This window comes from Opisthocomus hoazin, chromosome 8 (assembly GCF_030867145.1).
Source record: "Opisthocomus hoazin isolate bOpiHoa1 chromosome 8, bOpiHoa1.hap1, whole genome shotgun sequence".
Lineage (NCBI taxonomy): Eukaryota > Metazoa > Chordata > Aves > Opisthocomiformes > Opisthocomidae > Opisthocomus > Opisthocomus hoazin.
In genome coordinates, this window is record NC_134421.1 from 46,397,194 (window position 1) to 46,421,050 (window position 23,857).

General features: G+C 39.4%; 1 protein-coding gene across 3 annotated transcripts in view; it reads right to left on the reverse strand.

Annotated features, from left to right (window-relative positions):
- Nucleotides 1-2,172: 2,172 nt before the first annotated feature.
- LOC142358780 (cortactin-binding protein 2-like) overlaps nt 2,173-23,857 on the reverse strand; it is a 143,654-nt gene continuing 121,969 nt past the window's right edge. For 2 of the 3 annotated variants that reach the window (XM_075428178.1, XM_075428177.1), the window contains exons 15-23: nt 19,672-19,824; nt 19,207-19,394; nt 16,137-16,315; nt 11,719-11,924; nt 11,306-11,491; nt 9,455-9,515; nt 8,423-8,555; nt 6,382-6,483; nt 2,173-3,733 (exon numbers count right to left, since the gene is read on the reverse strand). In XM_075428178.1, the coding sequence (XP_075284293.1) occupies nt 3,488-3,733; nt 6,382-6,483; nt 8,423-8,555; nt 9,455-9,515; nt 11,306-11,491; nt 11,719-11,924; nt 16,137-16,315; nt 19,207-19,394; nt 19,672-19,824 (1,454 nt within the window). In that variant the 3' untranslated portion in view covers nt 2,173-3,487. Of the gene's footprint in view, nt 3,734-6,381; nt 6,484-8,422; nt 8,556-8,640; nt 8,676-9,454; nt 9,516-11,305; nt 11,492-11,718; nt 11,925-16,136; nt 16,316-19,206; nt 19,395-19,671; nt 19,825-23,857 lie in introns of those variants that run through there. The other variant, XM_075428179.1, reaches the window with a different exon arrangement.

Sequence of the window (23,857 nt, forward strand, 5' to 3'; positions counted from 1 at the left end):
AAGGCACGTGCCACCCCTGGCACCTGCCAGGTATGGGCGCTCTGTTGTCTCCTAAGCGTGGGGACCGCATCCCAACTCCACTTTGGGCTAATACTACCCAAACTACAGCTGGGCTGCCGCTGGGCTGAGGAAGTGTTTCCCCTCTTTCAGGCTTCCTTCTGTTTCTCTAAATCCCTGGGATGAACCTTTCTGCTGTCTTAACTGTATGCAAAAGCAAACTTCTGCCTTCTGAGTCTGCCTTTGCTGCAGCCCAGCACAAACACGCCTCGTGCTGTCTCGACAGCCGCTTTGACTTCAGGTTTTTGAAGAACAGCCCATTTTGTTATTCCGAAGTCTTTTAATTATGGTCTGAACATCATAAACATCGCTTTAGCCGGAGTTAGCACCAAGGGAGTGGCCCCTCATCCTTTCTCCAGCTTGGCTCCTTCTACAAGCATCTTCCACCTATAGAGGCTATTCTGCTTCTCCAGTTTTACTGGAAAGATGGAGGGTTTTAGTTTTTTTTGTAAATCACTTCGCGCTGTATTATGGGAAGAGAAGCGCCTCAGAGATCCAGGCCCTCCAATGTTTTTCTTGTTGATGAATGTCGGTGCCTTTGTTGAATGATGGAGAAGGTTTCCTCACACTTCATTTTGGAGTGCTCAGATAGGGGCTAAATCAAAAGTCTTTTCACTGACCACGTGGCCTGTGGAATGGCTGCGACCTTAGAAGCTTCCCTGTACTTCCCGACATCCTCCTCCACGTAGACAGGGCATCTCTCTCTTCACTCACCTCACCTTTTTTAAAGATGCGGGGAGGGGTAATACATGGGAGCAGAGTGCAGCACAGAGCGGCATGGTCCACCACAGACGGCATGCTGAAAACCCCTCTGCTTAAGACAGAAATGAGGAAAAAGGATTTCTCCCATTACTAACCCAAAATGAGAGCGGTTGGTATTACAAGTCATGTGTGAGGAGTGCTGTTGGTAGCATCACAGGACGAACCTGAAGATATAGGGAAGCCGTGAAGTCATAAGCAGAGCCTTGCCTGGCTTCTGCACAACCTGTCACAACCCAAAGGACAAACCATTGGGGAAGCCAGTGAGTTCCCATCCAAACTGTTTGACGGTTATGTGATTTCCACCATTTGAGGGCAGGAACTGACGTGGCCTAATGAGAGAGCGACCTTAGCAGTTGCTACAGAAGGTCAGATTCAATTAGAAGATCTGCAAAATATCCTGTGATTAAAGATGTCTGACGATCACAGACTGCGTTGATCTGACAGACAGACAAAATGATAGCAGGTGGAAGTCAACCAGGTGAAAGATGCAGATGGAGAGCGATTAGGACAGCAGGCTGAAAAGAAAGGATAATGAGGGCATTGAAGGCAGTGCTAAATTTAGCAAGAGACCTAACTTCCAGACATGAACAGATGATCAAAGTTACTCTGTCTTCTGCAGATTTTCACTCCAAGTGCAGCACGGAAGACTTTTGATTCTCACAGACAATATAGAGAGTCTTAAAATATATCTCCAAACACGCTTTAGGACACCGTGCTAAGATCTTCCCACACAGAAACACACTGCTGACTCTTGATCTAAATGAGGTCTGACATTTCCAAGGTTCATTCTCAACGCAGAACAAACCTAGTTTAGAAGCGTGTCAGCATTTTTCTTTTCGTATAGCTTTTTTTTTTTTTTTAAAAAAAATGATTTACTGTTATTACAGATCTTGATATTGCAACTCTGGTGATCACCACAAAAAACATTTTCCATTTTGTGTTCCCCCTCCCCACGAAATCCATGCCTGAGCTTCTCTCACAAGCTGCCACACCGTTGCTCACACTGCTTCAGCACATACGGGATCCCAGTTGCGGCGCCCCCTTGCTCTGACCTACAGCAGTTTGCAGCTGACGTAGCTTTCTGCTAAGAACCAACAGGAGGAGTAGCATCCCATTTTTCAGCACCAAAATTACTGGGGGGGGGGGAAAAAACCACCTCTAAAGAAATCATCGGTCTTGGGTTATATGTTATTATCACACAAGAAATTTGAAGTTTTAATAAAGCAGTGATTACTGAAAGGCATGATACTTTCTAAATATATTGTGTGGGACATGGTTACAGAAATAAGCTTCTGATGATCTATATCTATAGAGATAACACGCACGTATAAACTAAGACAGACAATATGCAGTACAAAAATTTTATTGACTTGAGTTTGGGATAACTGTTTTACATATAAAGGTGAAGCATTAGGAAACAGTTAGGTAACCCTTTCCTCTTCCAGGCTTAGTGTGAGAACAACGCTACTTTGGAAGTTACAGGCATGACCATGTTGCTGTCCATAGCTGTCAAACCCATCTCCTGGTAGCCCATCAGAAGGCATCTAAGTCTGATCTCAAGAAAACCCCGCGCTCCCCTCTGCCTACCAGGTGAGGTACGGAGACAGCAAGCGTTTCCACATCCACCAGTACAGAACTGTAGCTACCGTAAGGAGAGACCGGGGAAATGTTCCCTTTGCAGAAACTCTCCCTCGTGGGAACATGATCTGCCGCTGCAGTAGGGGGGAAATGAAAAAGACTTAATCTGAACTGCAACTCGAGTATGATTTCACAGCAATTACATCTTAAATCCACAACAGAAATTGATAATTACATAGAAACTCATCGCTACTACATTATCTCTGATAATACTGTAGTTAAGCTTGTGCTCAAATCCCTTTTCAGTAAAATCTGTTTCTGTAAACCACTATTATTTCTTGGATACTTTTAAAACACTAATGAAGTATATAAAAGTTTTTACAGAATACAAGAAAAAGTTAATAAATGATCACATTTTCTTCAATTCTATCAAAGAATAAGAGTCTGAGAAAAATAATTTTTATTGCATTTTAATTTCTCAATCTCTCTCCTTTTTTTAAAGATAAAAGTTATAACGGAAATTCATGACATTTTAGATGAAGAGAAACTTGGGAGAAACAAAATCACAATTCAGCAGGCAAATGATGGGGAAATCAAAGTATTTAATATGGCTTGTAGCTGAAAGTAATTGATCTGCATTTCCAATCATTTTAGTTATTGCCACATTCCATTAATTTTTCTTTAAGTGAAGATAAAAACACGTCTTTAAAATGCATGTATAATAGCTTTAAGCCATTGCTGTACACACTGTGCAACTCATCTGAATGCAGTTTAACACATGAACTTAATAGATTATATTTATGTACAGTATATACACGAACAGAATCCTGTGGTAATACCCCTGAATATTATCATTTAAACAAGTAATGTTCATAATAAAAGAAGAAGGAAAAAAAATATCTATGAAGGTGGCAAAACTGCTAAATCAATATAATTTCCAGCTGATTTACATAGAAATAAGACTGTGGTCCTGTACAAACTTTATATTACAGGGAAACAGTTGATTTTTAAAAAATATTTACATATTTGAAGTACTTGGTTCTTTGCAATAGAGATTATATGAATACAGAAAATTGTATGGTAGGCAGGTTTATTTATTAGATTTTTCTATTTGTTCTTTTTTGTGCAAATTCCAAATCTCTCTTTTTGTGTTATTATCTGCCTCTATTTGCCTTGTATTACTGCTGCTGCTTTTTTTAGAATTCTGAGAAGGCTGCATGACTTTACTTCTAGGAACAGGAAGAAAAGATTTAACTCTCGAAACACCCAACTCTGTCTTTGATTTACTGTTGGTGCTTTCCACAGTTTGATTGCTGCTGAGAGGACACATTCCATCCTATGAATAAAAAAAATGTATTATCTGTATAAATAATGATTGCCTTTTGACCTGAAAAACAACCAACCAGCCCCACCAGCCCCATGGAACCCTTGTTATTTACAACTTTTTGCAGTTTAATATGACAGCTTCTTACTACTCGGTGAACAAACTATGGCATGTTTTTGTTTCTTTGTCTGAAAGGAAACATCATCATCATCTTAGAACACCAAAATAAGCCAACAAGGTTTTTGCATTGCCACTGAGAAAATCTTAAATTTGATTCTCAGCGGTCCCAATTTCGGAAGTAACCAAATAAAAAAATACATCTTCTTTCTTTCATTACAGTGGAAAAATGGCAGCTGCAGCCATGCCAAAAGGGAAAAATGGAGATTTAGGTAGCTATGAGCAAAAAGTTCAGTTTTGCAGCTTGAATAAAGACATTCACTTTTTTGTACCATCAAGGCTATAAATAATAACAAAATAATAGTGACAAAAACAGTACTTCAAGAACGGACATTGAAATGCTAGTTACGTTTTAATCCATAATCTTACAGATTGCTTTCTTGTAAGTTAGATTTTAGCATCTCAAATTATTTATGCTAAGAAGCTACATTGTTAAAAACTGGACCATATTCACCCTGCCCAAATTCAGATACCTGAAGTGCCAAAGCCAGGTGCGTTGTCCCTTTTTGTTCTGTGATAATCAAGGAGGAAGGGGTTAGTGAAGCCATTTTACGAAGGTCACTAACATCTGTCTGTCATGAGAGCTGCCTACCTTTCCACTGACAGGAAAGCAGAATTAGAACCTTAACTGTTAGCATCAGCAGCTGCATAGGAATATCATTGTTACAATTGCCTCTAAAAGTTTGACTTGTGCGTTCAAACGGAAACTCTGCTTTTCTAGATTTTTGATCAATTGGTTGTAGTAATGACTAAATCTAGAAACAAAGCTTATCATTCAGTTAGACCTCCTTCTCCTCTAGCAAAAGGTAGGGCTGTGTTTCCTTTATTTTGGCCAACATTTCCCCACAAAGATGTGTTTGTTTACTAATACATAATCTCTGTATTTTTTTGACTAATTTCTTCAAAAATCTCAAAGGTAGCCAAGCTTGTCTGCCTCCAAAGTCAATGTAGTTAGGCCTTACATTGCTAGAAGGAATTTTAAAAGGAAAAAAAAATTACTAGGAAAAATTTACAGTAGGAGTGGGTAGGTCAGCTGATTTACCAAATTATGCAGGCGTCACTGCCGTCTGAGGCTCTGATTTGCAATGTCTCAATCTGTGTAGAGAAATATTCAAAAGCAGTGTATCTAAATGTGGATCTGTAACATTAAAATTGTGTCTGTTAGCAGTGACTGTTCTCTGGATTTTAAGTAAAACTTCAGAAAATATTCTAACATTTTGAATATTTGGATATGAAAAAAATATGAGGGCAAGGATGGTAAGTCATCTCACCCAACTCTAGCTTTTTTAATGCCTAGGTGTGCAAGTTAAGCTATTTTCAGGGCTAATGCAGAAAATAGAGCGTCTCAAGAAAGCAGTTTATCACAGTGAGATAAAAGCATCTGGATTGGGCTCTCGAGGACCCCTGTTGAGGGAATGTGGAGGGCATAGTGAGGGAACGCAGACAGCGGGGTTCTGCCCTGGCTCAGGTTCACTGAGCCCTGTGCTCAGAAGCTCTCTTGATGTTCCAAAACACAAGGAGCAAGGAAGAACAGGGAAAAAACTATAGCAACAGAGGAAGCGTAATTTTTGTTACCCAAAGAATGAAAACTAAGCAGGATATAATTTAATCTTCATATATAGTAGGGATGTTTGCACCCACAAACAACGGTTTCAATTTCTGAAGAGGTGACAACAGTGGACCTACTATATCTTCCAGTAGTATTCAGCTTGTCGTCCCGATCTGAAACTGCTCAGAAGTTAGTAAAGTTTGTTTACATTCAGACTATCCTTTCCCAGAATCACCAGACTTATAAGGTTTCTTTTGATTTCTCATAAATAACGTGGCAGGACAACTGTATATTACAGCAGATAGCTAGGTAGAAAAAAGAAACTGAACTCCCATTAAAATACAAATGCTATTCTTCACAAACTCCGGTAATATCATGTCTTCTCAAAATTTCTACCACCGAGAGCTTTGACACCACAGCAGCTCAATTCTACTTAGATAACAACACTCAGGAAAAGAGTGGCTTGAAATAATACGTATTTGGGTAATCACTACAAAAAAAAAGGTAGAAAAATAAACCACGAACCAGCAATTTTACATCAAGAACTTAAAAAATTTCTGCGCGTTTGCAAACTTACTGAACACCATTAATTGGGGGCAAAAATGAATGGGGCTTTTGTTTCTCTCAAAATCTGTTGCAAATCACTTACAATGTCAAAGTAATGTCACCGATACTTGGCCTAGGGAGATGGCTTTATGTAAACATGAACACGGAACCAAATACATCCATTGTTTAATACATCTTCGGTTTCCATTAAGACACATGGAAGAAACTTGGCATGGTGTGTCTAGCAAGTTTCCTAAGAATCATGACAGTTTATTCTTGTAATAAACAGGGCACTGGAACACTAATTCTTCGGATCCAGTTGGGAATTCAGATTTTGGAGAAACACAAGTCACCTTCCCTATCCTACTACAAAACTCATTTCACTTACCTTTTGTGCTGTTGTTTTACTTGGGTTAGTACCGGTTGCTGAAAATACCGGATTATTTTGAGAGTTATTGAACATCAATAGCTCATTTTTTGCATCCGCAATCTAAAAAAGATAAGAAAATGGTGTTTTTTTAGTTACTCACAGCAGAGATTATGTTTCAATTTGCCAGATTTTGGACTCTTAATTTTGTTTTCATGTAGTTTCTGTGCAATGCAATGTATAAATATCCAAAGAACCATGTAAATATCTTTCCTTTACTCTTGAGTGCATTTGTAGGAGATGGGAGATGGAGAGATTTCACGTTGCCTATTATCAAAAGAAGATTAAACATACATTTCCAGAGCAATACTATTCAGCAAAGCTTAAGGGCAGTTTCCCACTAAATTTTATCCAGCCCCAGGAACATCACACAAAGGAATGATCCTTTTCTCTTCCTCCTGCCATGTTTCTTCCCTACTGTTTTCCATCAAACCTTGTGACCATGTAATAGCAGATAGAGTCTGGTCAGCCTTCTGTGCTCCCTGAAAACTAGGTGTGTTCTCCTGGGGCAAGCTGATCCAATTCAACTCTGCAGCTGCAGAAGTATTCTATTCCAATACAACAGAGGCAGCAGGAACACATTTGAGTGAAAGGGCAATCAGAGAGTAGAAGTACTTATTTTGATGGCAGCCTGAAATTATATTACACAAAGAAAACAGGCACCAGCACCCTTACTTCTGTAAGGCGCTACCAGGCAGCTAGGGAATTAACAACAGAAATTCCAGTCATGGATGGTTCCACCCATGGTGAGGAAACTGAACAAAAGACAGTGACATCTATCTCCTTCCTTATCTACCCCCTATTTCCTTGAATTGTCAACAATGAGCAATTACATTTTACGTGTTATTAAACACAATTTTGAGCTGGTGATCATTTCTTTAAGCACATCCCATTCTTTCAAGGGCAGATCTGGTAAGTCCCTGCTAACTGCCTCGTGATTAGCTTGCATGTGACTCATGCAAGTACTGTAAATACTTCAGAAAAACCCCAAACACCATAATGAGGGATTTCATTAAATAGGTTGAAAAATCTTACCAAACACAGTATTTCTTTTTTTAATAAAAACTTGGTTGACTTCTAAGAATAAACAGAACACTTAATAAAGCAAAAGTAATGGAAGTGCTGTTCAGGGAGATCCTACAGGATGTAAATGCGCAGCCTAAGTGGACCGTAGCCTAAGACTGACTCTGTCTGTGTTTCAAAAGCTATGGATCAGCTGCTCCGGTGTGAACACAGCCTGCTGTCACAGCCAGCTACTTCAGCTGTGCTAGGAGGAAAGAAAGAAAAGAATAAATAGCTACAGCTACAAGGAGAGCTGGGTGCTTTTGGTGTAGAAGGAAAAATGAGAGAGATCCACAGCTCCAACCTCTGCTCTGGCAGGTCTCCCACAACCATCCACAACCCATTCCAGGGTAGAACTTCGCCCCAAACCGATGAGCCTTGCGAGCCTCCTTGCGAGCCTCCTTCACTCTCTTCTACGACTGTTAAACAAAAAGACTTAGGCCAACCATTCTTTCTTGCCTGGGGCAGCAAAACTGAATTTCACCTACACAGCAGAGGAGCTCTGTGCCAGTTCTGTGATGGCTAATGGGATTACATCAAACAGACCAAACTTGCAGTGCGTATTAGGAAAAACTTTCTATGTCTTTAAGACTACAAAACAGTTTCCCAGTGGAAGCAGTGACAGCATGAAAGATAACACGGGGAACACTAATGCAGGGAAGGCTATTATATCTAGCATTTATGAACTTACAAATTTCAGCCTCCACTGCAAAAAGCTCTACAAGAAAAAACAGTGAAGGTGCAATTTAAAATAATGTATATTAAACCAGAACACTTACCCTCAAATGTATAATTTAGTAGCTGACCTTGTCTTATTTCCAAATAATTTAATAATTTTCTTCAGTTCGAGCCATGCTTGTAAATTAAAAATTTATTTTAAACACGTAGCAAATGACTGCATATGGTGATGATGTTAATTATTTAAAAGCCTTGTGTTTACCTTGCTTATATCGGGCTCAGATTTGCTGGAACACATACTTTGGAGTTCCTGCACAAGATCTACTTCATCATCAGAACCAAGGGACAGCCGTTGCTCCAGATTTAACGTTCTCAATTGATCCTTCTCTGAAGATCTGGGGGAAAAAAACCCAGACAAACTGAGAGAACAATTAAAATTTAAGCTACGATACAGAATTTAAAAATAAGTATTATACACACCTGGAAAATAGTCATTTCTTTCCAAATGACCTTTACTACCACAAACAGAAAGAAAACAACATCTAAGTAAGCGGCAGCAATAGTTGTCAATAGTTGTTATATCATAATAGATCTTTCTATTCAAAATATTCTCTCCATTCTGAAATTCTAACAAAGGATTCTTCTGCCCGCTGTCTTCAAAGATTCTCCTCTTTTTAAGATGAAGCAATCAATTTTATTCCACTTTCCTTTTTGGACTTAATTACAAACACTTAAACAAACCCTGGCATACTGGCAGCGTAAGTGTTCTCTGCTCTCTGTGCCTCTGAATGCGGTAGAACCAAGGTTTCAGATTGAAGTGAAGTCTCACATGCAGTTCCCTCTGGCTAATTCATACACTTTCGTAGAGAAACTCTGTATCATTTAGACTAAAGTGCATGTACTATACTATTTTGAATTGTCATTCAGTAAGCTGAAAGAGCCAGAGGAGTTTTTAAAATATAATGCCAGGTGAAAAAAGCATACGGTTGGCTTTTCATGGCAGAGTAACTGTTACATAATACTCTTTAAGTCATAGATTATTCTGTTACATAAAAAGACATGTAGTGCTGCAAGGCTGAACTAAAGAAATGGGTTCTAAAATTATACTGAAGTACAAAAATTTTATTTTCTCTCAGAAATGAAAATTAAAAAGGATTTCTTTCTTGACATGTAGAACCAAGACATCACCAAATACAAACGCTTCATCTATGCATTAGAATGTGCTGGTTTACAACACAAGTTTATCATCTTTATTGTTTGCTAGGTGTTACAAATACCAGAAATTAAAGCTTACTTTGTGGCGAGAGAAGCTCTTTTCTTACAGTTTGGTTGCAACATAGTCTTAGATTTTATACCTGCACAAAAGAGAGATTGACTTAGTGTGTTATCATGAGTGTTGATTTCTTCATTCTGAAATCTGTGGTAAACTGGAAAAAGGGGTTCCCATTTATAGGCTAATTATATCAACAGAGTCTGTCACAGATGACAACACGTCCCTTGGAACTGGTCAGAGTAGCATTAGGGCCACGTGGTACTGCTGAAACGGCAAATAGGGCATAAGTTCCCAAGCTTTTGTGGAAGGCAGGACGTGAGGTTTCTGTGCAAGGTGCCTGAACCACCCTTACTGGTTCTCTCAAAGAGAAATCGCTTGGCAACAGGAAAAGATTTAAGCTTGCTTCATTTAAGTAAAATCAAACAACTTACCCTTACTTGGAGTCAGGAACAACATTTGATTCTGATAGTCAGAAATGGAAGTCTACAAAAGTTAAATTCACCAACCCATTTTTTACTTGTATTTACAAATATTAACTGGCCTCCAAGAACATTCTCAAGTACAAGATACAGTATCAACCACCCTACTTCAGGTTAAATTCATTTGATTTCTTAAATCCTCTTAGCAGGATTAGGTAAGTTCACAATTCAAACAGAGAAGTAGCAAACAAAATCAGGACATTAGAGTTGCAGTTTAGAAAAAGCAGACTTCTTTCTGAACAAGAGCTGAAGAAGTGAGTAGCTCAATTTAACATTACAGAGTACCAGCCATCAGGTGTTTCAGTCTTTTATATATGAGATAATTGAGGCTAGAATCTTACTGTTTCTAAAGTGTGTGTGTGTGTGTGTGTGTAAGCCTCTTTCTCTCTAAACCCCTTCCTAACTCTTCTCTCTGAAGGAGTTACCTTCATTTTCTGAAAGGACAAAAATAAGTCATTTGATTTTGTCCTCTAGAAGTTTTCCTGTTCGACATTGTATTCAGTTATGGTGTTCTCAAGTTTTCCTTCTAGACAGGTGTGTACTTGTAGAAGAATGGTATGTTGCTTCTGCACATATCCAGACATTATCCCTGTGTAGTAAACTGCTCGTTAGATGGCTTATGTTCTTGAGGTGAAAGAAATTTCAAAAGTGCCAGCTGCTAATATAACTTTCACATTTATACACATGCATAGACCCAGCCATACAAAGCCTTCTTTTTCAAGCAGCATACTGAAAAGGGTGTGGAAACTTCTTGAAAGTATCTGTGATTACACAGAATTTCTTAAATTTATTTTTTGCAATTACAGTGAAATCAAACAAAAATCTTCAATTTAAAACCAAAGATCTCTTCCTTCTACTACAGGGCTTCGAGATCATTCTACTCAATTTATCTAGTAAGACTGAACAAGGGATGCATGATCTGAGGGTGCACGTATTCATTATTTTTTACCTGGATTCATGCAATAGAAATTATTGTAGTGAAGCTATAAAATATGTGTAAAAAACTCAAAAAATTAGGTATACTGTAAATTAGGTGCACAACTAAAGAGTACCAATCCAGTAATGAATCCGGTATTGAGGAAGAGAATGATAGAGCATAACTGCATGCAATATGAGGTGGAACCCCTGCTCACCCTTCCACCACCTGAGCCAAAGCCTATCTCATCATCAGACAACAGGAGGGGCATTGGAACAAACAAACAAACAAATATTAATCAGGTGCTCACAGGCACAAAGAAATAATTTGGAAGAAAAAACCAATTTTTTTACTGGTAAACACGATTGTCATTGAATTGAAAATTTTGAATTCATGATGTGGAAGAAAAGTGAGATTCGTATCGATCCAGCTTAAGCGCCCACACCTTCTTTCAGAATTGAAAATAGAAAGCTTTACCTTCAGTATTTGTCTCCTGCTTATTCCATGACTGGGAGGATAAATGGCCTGCCTTTTTGCGAGGACTTGTGCTCACTTTTCTCCAAGAAGCATTCTCACCTCTTTTCTTACTACAGTTTTTGTAGCTGGAAACCACGGACAAAGGAAAATTTCCTCCCTTAAAATCTGCTATATAATTGTCTAGCTCTGAAACAAAAGTAGAGCAGTGTTAAGAAGAACTGACTGTTGCAGATGATTCTTTTTTGACTACCTTTTAGAACTACTTTGTTTAGTGACTATAAATCCTACTAACCACACACGTTCCATAACAACTTTGGTTATGTTTTGTGGCAGTTTTAAAAAAGGAATCAAACTGTTAAAAACTCCACTTTGGCAACGTACAACTACTTGCCTTTCAGACTGTTCACAGTTACCTGTTCTGGGTAGAGGACAGCCATGCAAAACAGCTTTATTTAGCAAGATGCTGAGAGCAGCTTTAACAACAGCCTGTTGACCTTGGCTGGGAGTTTTTTTGGCTATTGCTTGTCCTGGAACAGATGGTCTTTTCACAGAGGCTCTGGAGAGTATTGCTTCTTGAACTCTGGGAGCTATCACAGCATTCCACAACTTGGACATCCACCTGTAGGCACACAAACAATCCCTTAACTTCAGAGACCCTTATCAAAACCCAGGATTTTATACTTTGGGTAACAGATTAGATTTTGCATTTTCAGAAACCACATATATTTTGGACTTCCTATTGTGCCCCATGCCAGAGAGGAACTGATTTTATTTAAGGTAAGGTTTATTTATTTTATTTGACCTAAATTTCACAGAATCACAGAATGGTAGGGGTTGGAAGGGACCTCTGTGGGTCATCTAGTCCAACCCCCCTGCCGAAGCAGGGTCACCTACAGTAGGCTGCACAGGATCTTGTCCAGGCGGGTCTTGAATATCTCCAGAGAAGGAGACTCCACAACCTCCCTGGGCAGCCTGTTCCAGTGCTCCGTCACCGTCAGAGGGAAGAAGTTCTTCCTCATGTTCAGACGGAACTTCCTGTGCTTCAGTTTGTGCCCATTGCCCCTTGTCCTGTCGCTGGGCACCACTGAAAAGAGCTTGGCCCCATCCTCCTGACACCCACCCTTCAGATATTTGTAGGCATTTATAAGGTCCCCTCGCAGCCTTCTCTTCTTCAGGCTGAACAAGCCCAGTTCCCTCAACCTCTCCTCGTAGTGGAGATGCTCCAGTCCCCTCACCATCCTTGTAGCCCTCCGCTGGACTCTCTCCAGTAGCTCTTCATCTTTCTTGAACTGGGGAGCCCAGAACTGGACACAGTACTCCAGATGAGGCCTCACCAGGGCAGTGTAGAGGGGAAGGAGAACCTCCCTCGACCTGCTGGCCACACTCTTCTTGACGCACCCCAGGATCCCATTGGCTTTCTTGGCAGCCAGGGCACACTGCTGGCTCATGGTTAACCTGTCGTCCACCAGGACACCCAGGTCCCTCTCCGCAGAGCTGCAATTTTTTCAGATTGCTTTGGCAAACTATTTGCCATCTGATGCTTTTCCTCATTCAGATAAGACTGTAAAACATCCTTTTCATTTTAAGGCTAAAAGAAAGAATGTCCCAGAAAGATGTGTGTTTGTGTCTATATATATATAAAAAAAAAAAATCCGATTTCACCTCTGCCAGTGCATGGAGAAGTTTCCATGCTTGCAGGTGTTCATTCATAGCCTATTGGCTGCCAGAGTGGGAAAAAGGAGGTATTCAGCTATGATTGCACCCTTTCCAGTATTCTTCCATTTCCAAACTTGTCCAGTTTACAAAACCTTTCTACTCATACAGCTGCCTTGCTCTCACTCTCCTTTTGTTTGTTTGATCTATGGTAAACTGTGTTTCCAGGATGCTGTGGATTTTCCAGATTGCCTGGTTTAAAGACTGGGTCTGATTACAAAAATCTGATTCAAAGGGACATGGTTCTTCTGGGACTTTTGCTTTTCTAAGAGAGAAATATTACATTGTTTTAGCATACAAGTGAAAAGTTTGTATTAGGAAATAAATAAATGCTATTTCTTATAGCTCATAGTTCTCAAGGGATAAAGGCTAGGAGTTTCAGGCTTAGGGCTCAGCTCACATTTATAACAGACACTGAGACAATATTCTGTAGATCAAACCCAACTCTTTTTTTTTTTCCTTATACCCTCTTACGGGAGGAAGATGGTAAGATTGAGAGTCAGAGTGTTTATATTAAAGGTCTGTAAGAAATGATGGGCTATAATGCTGTGTTTCAGCTTTGCAGAAATCCATTCGGAAAAAGTGAAGACTAAAACGCCTGTTTGGCTTAAATGAACTGTTTTGCTGGATATGTTGATACACAGAAGCCATCTTATTACCAGAAAGATTACGATGACTTTTTGGTCTTTTTTTTGTTTTATTTTTTAAAGTTAGAATGCGCGAATCATTTGATAGATGTATTTTTGGTTAGTTATGAAGCATAAGATTGAGTTTTTACGATATATAACCATGCTATAAAGTGTTGGTTTAAGCTTGATAAAAATTATGTTACTTAGAAAAATAATTAGCACAGTTGTTAAAATAAGATGTAAAATGCATATTGGAGATGTTCCTTGAAGCTTCCTTAGCGTAACATTGTAGATACCATTCCGTCTGCTTCTGCTGGCTGAGGTAAGCGCACAAAATAAACAATTGCTTTCACTTTAGTAGCAACAAACTCCATCTCTCCATTTCTGCCTGTGTAAGCTTTTGACATTTTGCAATTCTGCTAGTATAAATGGTCAGAAATGAACACTGCAAAGATAAAATTAATTGAGCCTGTTCTACAGTTAACAATTGATGGGCTGTACAATACCATTCTCTCTAAATAAAATTCCATCCTGGTGTTTAAATTCATTCTTACATTTGCACTCCTCTTGATCAAGTCCCCAGATTTTGATATAGCTGATACTTCGGAAAGGTATAGCACCCCCCTGCCCCTGAAAAAGAGCTGTAAAGTGAAACTCTTTCCTGTTGGAATATCATCTCTAATTCCCTAGATCAAAACCAAGAAAAGCATTTAGTAAAATTTTCCTCCATTTATTCACTCTGCTCTCCAAAACGTGAAGCTACACGAACGAACACACAGCAGGAACCAACCTCCTATCACCCCTTCTCTGTCCCAGCTGCCTGCTTCTGCCGCTTGCCTCCTGCTAACACTTAGCCAAGGGTGAGCCTCGTTTGTAGATAGCCGTCTACTGTCTTAGTGAATTGAATTGCCTCAGTGAAGCTTTAACAAATGCAAAAAGCAACAGAATAGCACAGTGGAGAGGAGGGGCAAGAGGACAGGAGTGGTTAATTAGACTGAAATAACAGCAACCAGTGAGCTGCTAATTAATCTGTTTATTGCTAGTTATATGACCACAGCGTTAGCCATCATGCTGCTAAACTAAAAGCATCCGGTAAGTGCTCACTGGAGTTATGCTTTTTAATTGTTTATTAGGGGATAGAAAGTGCATTAAAATGAGGAGTCAGATGGCACATCGCTACTGTAAAAGACATTTTGGGCTTGCGCTCAAAATAAATCATTGTGAATCCAATCAAAGTTACACTTAGGAGAAATCCAAACTCAGAAATGCATAATTAAGGTATCTAAAGAATAGTTTTTCTGTGCTCTGCTAATGCCATTGCAGTAAATAAATGATTAAGACATTGCAGAGGACGTGATTCAAGAGGAAGACAGGAGACAGATGCATGGTATACTTTTTTTTTTTTATTTCATAGCACCCATAAAATTTCAAGTCAATGTATATCCACATTTAGACTTTGATAATTACTTTGGATATTAGACAATCTGGCCTTTTAGAAAAAAAAGGAAAATGAACAAGCAGAAGGTATAAAGAACTGCAGACAGAACAAAAGATGAGCAAGCCAGTGCAGATGCTAAGTGAAGGACACTGGAAGAAGGGGCAGCAGGAGCTAGTACAAGAGAGAAAAGTCAGAGAGGAACAGAAGTGGCAATTAGGCAGAATGCTGTGAAGCAGAGTGAGAAAACTAATGTTGCATTTGCAGAAACCAACGTTATTGTTGAAGTTCTGAAGAAGTTTGAATTAGGGACTCTACCTTTCTAATACAGCCAAGCAACATCTTAGTATGAAATTAATATATTTTAAAATTCTGTAATTATTTCTTGCAGTACTTGCAGAAAAGTTGCAATGTGGGCCGATACGCAATACGCACTATGCAAGAACAGTCAAGATTTTCATCATTCTTGTTGTACTTGACATTGAACCATGTGTATAGCTACAAGTATGTATCTGCCTTACTTACTATGCTAATACATCTGTTACATTTTATGTGTTTAAAAATGATACCAGATATTAAAAAGATTGAGAAATCTTTCCACTTCTCTAGATTTGCCTCATATGCGACTTTCCTCAAAAGGAACCTTTACCAACTTTTCAAGCTCAGAATTCTTGAATCTTATTTTGGTCTGTTCACTAATGAACAGCTTTCTTTACAGTGCTGTCTTGAAATGAAGAACAAAACCTTTAAAGGGTTGAGCAATATTCCAGTACAAGTAATATTTTGCAACCTCTGTGTCAGAAAATAACTGAAAGATCACAAAAAAATACTGACTTTCAACTAGTGTTAGACACCCAGTTCCCACTTGTGTCCTTCAGAATTGCCCTTCTAGTAATTAAATATCAAACAAAAGTCTTAAAACTTTCCGTAACTTCTGCTAAAGTACTTTCAAGGCTGCTGAGTCAGATGTGTTTGGGGAGAAACAGAACTGCCGCATTCGTAGTAAATATCTCGTTGGCACTGAACAGGGTCAGACAGGAAACAGAAATCTTACTTCACCGTTGCTTGGCCATGCCCTGGCACCACAGGACAAGAGAAGAAATGTTTTGGCCCCATCAGTGCTTCGGGCGCGCCTAGACGTGACAAGCAAGAGTTCAGCTGGTGCCAAACAGCAAGAATCCAGTCTATGATCTTGCACACAGGGTCACATGGAGGAGGTACTTTGCCTCTGAACTGTAGACAAGAAAGAGATTTGACAGAACGTAAGAACCCTGCTGCAAACACTTTCCGTGAAACCCCAAAAGGCTTGTGGGTTTTTTTCCTGCTATATTGCTATTATGAAAATCAGAAACACTCAAAAACTGATCAAACCTTTTTTACAGAGTATACTGAAGTCTTGTATTAAAAGTTATTTCCCCAACTACAATTTAGAAGATATCTCCTTATCAATAAACTGACATGTCTCTACTTTCTTGTGGGAAACGGAGACACAAATTTGGCAGCAGTGCTTTTTCTATGGTATCTAGGATTGCAAGAGGCACCTACTGTATCCTATGCAATATATATGATATAAATAGGCCACATAAAAGAACATACAATCACACTGAACAGGAATGTCTCATCCAGCCATGTTCTCAGTGGATTTCTATATTCATCTGACACTTAGTAGCAACAAAGGAAAGATGCCTTCCTCTAAGACTTACATATTATAGCATGCCTTGTTAAAGGCAAATTATTTGGTGCCAGAAATATCTTCTGTTTCATCTGACTCCAAACTACAGTCTTCATCATCCTAATCCTAGGATTATCCTCTGGAAGAATTTGAATTAAAGGAAGCACTAAAAGATGTGAGGGGGATAGTATTCGCCAGCACTGAAGCCAGAGCTCCTTGACAGAGCCTACAGCTGAACAATTTAATGTTGATGTAGAAAAACATATAAACTGTTTGCATATAATAATAGCCCAAAATAAGGGAAAAAGAGCTTTTCATCTGCAAACAAGACTATTAGGGCACAAAGGCAAGGATCTCAAAAATAGTCTATTGTTCAAACAATAAATGTGCTTTTACTTTCCCTTAGATTCTTATAACCGATAATCTTTCTTCTGTTTTTACCATTGAAATCCACTATTTTAAGATCCACATCAGCTGGCATTTGAGTTTGGACTTTGCATGTGGCACATGTATGTATTAAAAAAAAAAAAAGGATTAGCACACTGGGCATTTTTATTCCTTATTTAATTAGGGAAGATACAGGAAGACACGTGGCTTTTTCTCCAGCTAGCCACCATCTGCCTATATGCTTTAGAGAAAATAAACTTAATGAGATTACTACCCAAATTCTGTTCAACTTCAGTCAGAGGTAGGAACCTATTACATGGTTAAACTTTAACTAAGGATGGCTTTTAAGCCTAAACAAAATAACCTGAAAATGACATCTGTTACATGATGCTGCAGGTTCTGGTAGCCAAAGCAGTTTGGCAGAGTAAGTTTGATCCAGCCTTTGTCTGTGAACAAGTCAGAATGCTTCTGCAATTGTCTGCATCGCTGTATTGCTTGGCCTTATGCTCAACTGAGGACAGTCCTTCTCTTTCATCTTCAATGACCTAGGATCAAAGCATTTCTGTCCTTTTCATAAAGGGGCTCAGATCACTAGATATTCTCCAGTACAGGCCTGAGAACGCAGTCGTTCTCCTCAAGAGGATGGAGGAGAATTCTGCTATGTACTTTTATTGCACTGTCCTCTGGCCTATACCTCATTCCGGCACTGTAATGTATCTCCAAGGTACCAGCTTCAACCAACACACCTACCTGCCTACAGACTATTGCGACCCTCCCCATCCTTTACAAGGATTCTGGAAGCCATTCATACCCTCAACCAGACACCCACTCAATGGTTCCAGCTTACTATGTCTGTAGGGACTCACAGATTTTAAACACATGGGGAAAAAAAGGAATGTTTCACGCAGAAAAAAAGCACTTATAAATAACTAAGCAACAGAGAAAAGTAATCTAAGAAAAGTCATCTACTAAGTTTCACTGATACATTTCACGTGATTCTTTTTTTATATTCTGTATTCCTGTTGTTGCTATTAAAGAATACCTAGGAATGTTTCTAACTTTCCTCGTTATCATGACCGAAATGTTCAGTTACCACACCTTTCCTCTTTAGGATCTCTTTGAATCAGTCAGCTGTTACAGAGGAGAGCTGTAGCACGGGGTACAGCAGATGACATCCCCGAGGATAACCAGGATACATACAGCTGAACACCCAGAGTCGACAGTAGGTCTGTTGTCCCAGACCAGGGCTCTCTACTGCTGATGGTTTGTTCTATTCCTAAGAACAATCTCCCTTTTTAAGCCGGTTCAAAGCTCTGCTGCCAAGATTATTTTCTTTTGCAGATGTTTCGATTAAACTCCCCCTTCCCAACGTCTAACACTGCCTGACTGTCTGCAATAGCTGCTATCTGACTGAAATGGGTTTCTTCCAAATAACTTTCAAACATCCACAGTTCTGCTTTTGCCCACATCTTTCTTTTCATTTCCCATCCTCCACTTATTTATTTATGTTAAAAAGACTTCCTATCTTTATTCTCTTCTGGACTTTTCTTCCAGCAGGCCTATTGGCTCAAAACAACTTCCCTGCTGATGTATTTTCACCCCCCTATCCTCTTTAATTTGGAAATCATGAAAATTCTTTTCGCTGCTTAAAGCTCAGACAATACACACAGGACATAAAACTATCTTATTTTTAGATATATAAAATAAATTCCTCAAGAAAGGGATTTTTAGATTTGCTGAACAGATTCTTACTATCATGCTTACACAAAAGACGAAAAAAATTACCGAAGGCTGCTTTCATACAGCGGATAAGGAAGCATCCACAGTATCATTATTTGCAGCCAACCTGTGTGCTTACGCCAATCCGCCATGGCCCTGCAGCTTCCTCTGTGAGGCCAAGCACACCATTTACAGATACACAGCCTGCATGCCTGCATCTTCCCAGAAATGAATGCTTTTGTTCCTGAAACAACTTAGTCACCTGCTCAGCCTTTGACATTACCATCATACAAATTTCACAGACTTGGTGATGACCAAAATTGCTGAAGCTGATTCAAGTTCTTACCTTGTTTATAACTTTTCTTCTTAAAAACCTTTGAAGCAAGCCACGCATTGGTTCCCCATCCCACCTAAGTTGAACCCAACGGAAATGCTGCTGAACCAGCAGGTCAGAGCCATGAAGATGACACTTTGCGATTGTCCCCAGTAAAAAGCAGTTCTCATGAAAGTAAAAGGCACCAGAAACTCCATTTGCTAAAAATGAACCATAAAAAAATTTTACTGAAATACTCAAAGTTTCAACATAATTTCATGTAAAAGCAAGCAGCAGTGACATAATTAGAAACAAACAACCCCCCTCACTTAAGTTAGCCTTAAAACATGCTGTATTTGGTTAAGAACAACTGTTTTACAATAAAATATAAAATCTGAACAAATTACAGTTTTCTCCTCTAAGTTCCCCCTTTGTCATGTATTGTAATACAACTGCACTGTAGTGAAAAAATTTCTCCGTCCCAAATTCTTTAAATACCTCTTTGAATAGTGCAAGGATTTTCCGCACTCCGATTCTCAAGAGGTGCCAGAAAATCTCCTAGTAATTCAGATAAAGAAGCTCTCTCCAGATTTTCTAAAATCACAATGGTTGTCTTTCTTACAGGAGGCTCTTTAACTGGGACCAGACAAGCTGAAATATAAAAATCCCATTAATGTCTACTTATGAAAATTGACTTTTATTTATATATACAGCTTTTACTGCTACTAATGCAACAAAGGATTTTTTTTTTTTTTTTTCCTTTTGGCTTGCTCACAGAAGCAGACAGACTGTTTAATATGTTCAAAACTGGAAGCATAAAATCGAACAATGGAAAGAATATCATACTGTACATTAAGAAAAAAATTTAAAGCGATTATTAAAATAACTTCCTGAGATGGCTATAATGGGATCTTCATAGATAGGAAGGATTTCAGCACACTGAAAATAAATACAACAGAAAAGACAGCAAAGGTTTCTGGAAACATTTCTTTCATTTCCTGTAATACATCTTAAACTTTTAACATGTACTCTTTCTACCGTGTAGTGATAAAAGGATTCAGAATATTCCGTGTTTATAAGAAGCTTAATCATTCTGTGAGATTGCCTATTTGCTTGCTACTATCCTCTCCAAAAATTCCTTCAATATCCTTAAGAATCACCCAAATGATCAGAGCTAGTTTGAGGCACAAACAGTAGCACCTGAACCTAACAGGCATTAAAATTATGTATCTCTCTCCTTTTTTACATTTCAGATATTTTTCTTTATTTTTTCTGAGTTTAACATCTGATTGCCTAAAAGCGATACAGCCTTTGCAAGTGTTCCTGTAACACTGAATCCCAGATGAATGCTTCTGTAATACAAATATTAAACAAAATACTTGTCTTGAGTGTATTGTGCCTTGCATTGTTTCAGAACTCTTTGAAGGTGGTACTAAAGATGGCCATTACGGAAAATGATGAGTAACAGGGCAAAACTTACAGCAACTGACTATAGCTGCTGATTGCTATTTATTTGTAGTTTCCTGAATATTACTGCCCTGTTTTACTAAGAGGCTACAGGTGGATAGCAGGGAGGACAGGTACCTCCTCTGTGTCTGATGGAACCATCTAGAGAGAGGAGGAGGGTGCTCTCCTAAGAATCACAGAATCATAGAATCACTAAGGTTGGAAAAGACCTCTAACATCATCAAGTCCAACCGTCAACCCAACACCACCATGCCTGCTAAACCATGTCCCGAAGTGCCACAACTACATGTTTCTTAAACACCTCCAGGCATGGTGACTCCACCACCTCCCTGGGCAGCCTGTTCCAATGCCTGACCACTCTTTCAGTAAAGAAATTTTTCCTAATATCCAATCTAAACCTCCCCCGATGCAACTCGAGGCCATTTCCTCTTGTCCTATCGCTAGTTACTTGGGAGAAGAGACCCACACCTGCCTCACTACAACTGCCTTTCAGGTAGTTGTAGAGAGGAGATAAGGCAGAACAACTGGGCAAGAAGCACGCAGAAAAATCAGGGACTCAACCAGCAGCACAATGCTGAAATGTAAGCACAGACTATGAAGAGAAGTGTGTTGCTGACACAGAGTAAGGCATCCAAAAGAAGAAGCTTTCCTAAGAGACAGCAGCTAGTAAACAAACCAGACTACGAATGATTTTCTTGCCTGCAGGCCAAACACCAAAGCCTAGCTGATACTGACTAAATGGTCTCCTCTTCTCTCCCAGCAACGTGATGGCACTCGAAATGACATGTGCGGATAATCACTGGCACAAGCTATCCTCCAAACTGTGACTGTGATTTCCTGGGAGAAAAAACTGACAGAGACTGAAGTTACAACCAGGAATTATGCCAACAAACAGACTGAAGCACTGCATGCCATCAAGTGAGCCCATGGGGTGGCTCTGCTCTTGTCCGTGAGCAGGGGGGACCAAGAAAGCCAATGAAAGCTACAGGATGAAAGTATACTTGAAAGATAGGCTCGCACTGCAAACGCACAGCAGGTAGAAGGCAGCATTCAGTCTTGCTCACTGAACTGTAGTTTTTCTTTTAACAAGTTAGTAAAATTCTAGTTTGTTTGAATAAAACATTTGCTTATGAGATTCAGATTCCTCTTGGTGTTTCTGGTCTGCCCATACTGAGGAGGAAAAAGTTAGGGGCTGATCCTCTCAAAGCTCTGACTGTCTCAAAGTTTCATCACGGTAGCACATAAGAAAGCGTCCAGAGGAGCTGTATTGGTAGAACTGAAATGGGTACAACTTCAAATGCCTACAGCCCAGCCTCTTTCAAGGCAGAAAGTAAAATGTTCCTGAAACACAAGGTTATTCCAAGCAGCAATGACATTTATCACATTTATTTTTAATGTGAATGACCGTATTGAATGAGAGGTGAAGTTAAGATCCTAGAGCTGTAGAGGAGGCCATATTAATAAAAGAGAAAAGCCCAACATTTTTGTATGAAAATGAGGCCTTGCTACCAAGGCTAGATTGAAACTACATTGCTAGTTTTTGTCAACAAAAAAATCCAAAACCTAAACACTCGTAAAACAGAAATAAACAAAAAAAAAAAAAAAGAAGAAAGCTGCGAAGGGGTGAAAGCAGCTACGTATCTGAGAACTGCATGCAAACAGCAAAACTGTATTCGAGCCAAGATTAATTTAACAGCGCCAAAGAAAAGGAAGTATGCTAGAGAAGAGCACACAGAACAGCAACTGACGTCATCTGCTTGGACTTGTGCAAAGCATTTGACACTGCCCTGCAAGGCACTCCTGTCTCTAAATTGGAGAGACATGGATTTGACGGATGGACCACTCAGTGGATAAGGAATTGGCTGGATGGTCACTCTCAAAGAGTTGTGGTCAATGGCTCAATGTCCAAGTGGAGAACAGTAACAAGTGGTGTTCTCAGGTGTCAGTATTGGGACTGGTGCTGTTTGACATCTTTGTCCGTGACGTGGACAGTGGGATCGAGTGCACCCTCAGCAAGTTTGCTGATGATGCCAAGCTGTGTGGTGCAGTCAACACACTGGAGGGAAGGGATGCCACCCAGAGGGACCTGAACAGGCTTGAGAGGTGGGCCCGTGAGAACCGCACGAAGTTCAGTAAGACTCTGAGCAATTTGGTCTAGTGGACGGTGTCCCTGCCCATGGCAGGGAGTTTGGAACTAGATGATCTTTAAGGTCCCTTCCAATCCAAACCATCCTATGATATCACCCTTCAGGCTTTTATATGATGACTGTATGCGTCAAATTATATATTATATATTATTGCTATATTATTTTATGTATTGTCTATTAATATTGTAAACTATATTATAACTGTATGGTTAATACTATGGCGAAATAAGAGAAATCAGTTCAAATGCATGAGTATGGGCAAAATGCAGCGCAGCCTGCCCATGAAGAAGCCCTCCACACAGCAGATTGCTTTTTTCCTCCACTTTTAGCACTATTCTATTCCTTTTTTTGTGTGTTCTCCTTCCTGCTTCTGACTGACCTATGTGCCCCTATTCTTCTGCTTCCATACTTAATACGCCATTTTCACTGTCATTCATCTGCGGCTACTTTGTCCCTTTTTCACTCTTACCTATTATCCATCGTGAATTTACACAGGTACAGCCCACTCATTGTGGAGCTCCCAAGTAACAGGAATTTAATCTACATGTAGCTGTTCACCTCCATTCAGAGAAAATTAATAGAAATTCAGCTTTGTCCTGTAGTAATTGGCCAGAATACACACACTAACGTTTGCCTGCCCGGCTGACAAAATTTGGCTCAGATCCACACGTAAGTGTCTAGTAAACAAGCATATATCAAAAGCAAGTGGTCTGACTTTTAAACAACTCTTTCACTGCTCTTTTTATTCCCAGAAAGGTAATAATTATATCTTCCCTTCTCATGTCTTTTAAAAAAAACTACATTAGAACAGCTACAATAAGGCAACAACAGACCTTCATTTCTGATTCACTAGATCTGAACCATAGCAATCAACTTTTAAAGGCTCACAAACAAAGGGAAAAATGAATGAGACAGAAAAAATATTAAGAACTTTTAATTTTACTTAAATGGCACGAACTTTTGACAGAGCTCCCTATTGAATTGTCACACTTAGTTCTACCTCAGTTTAGACTCTTGTCATTATTCCCCAAGCATCTGGAAAACTATGGGTTCTGTTAAAACACGCCACC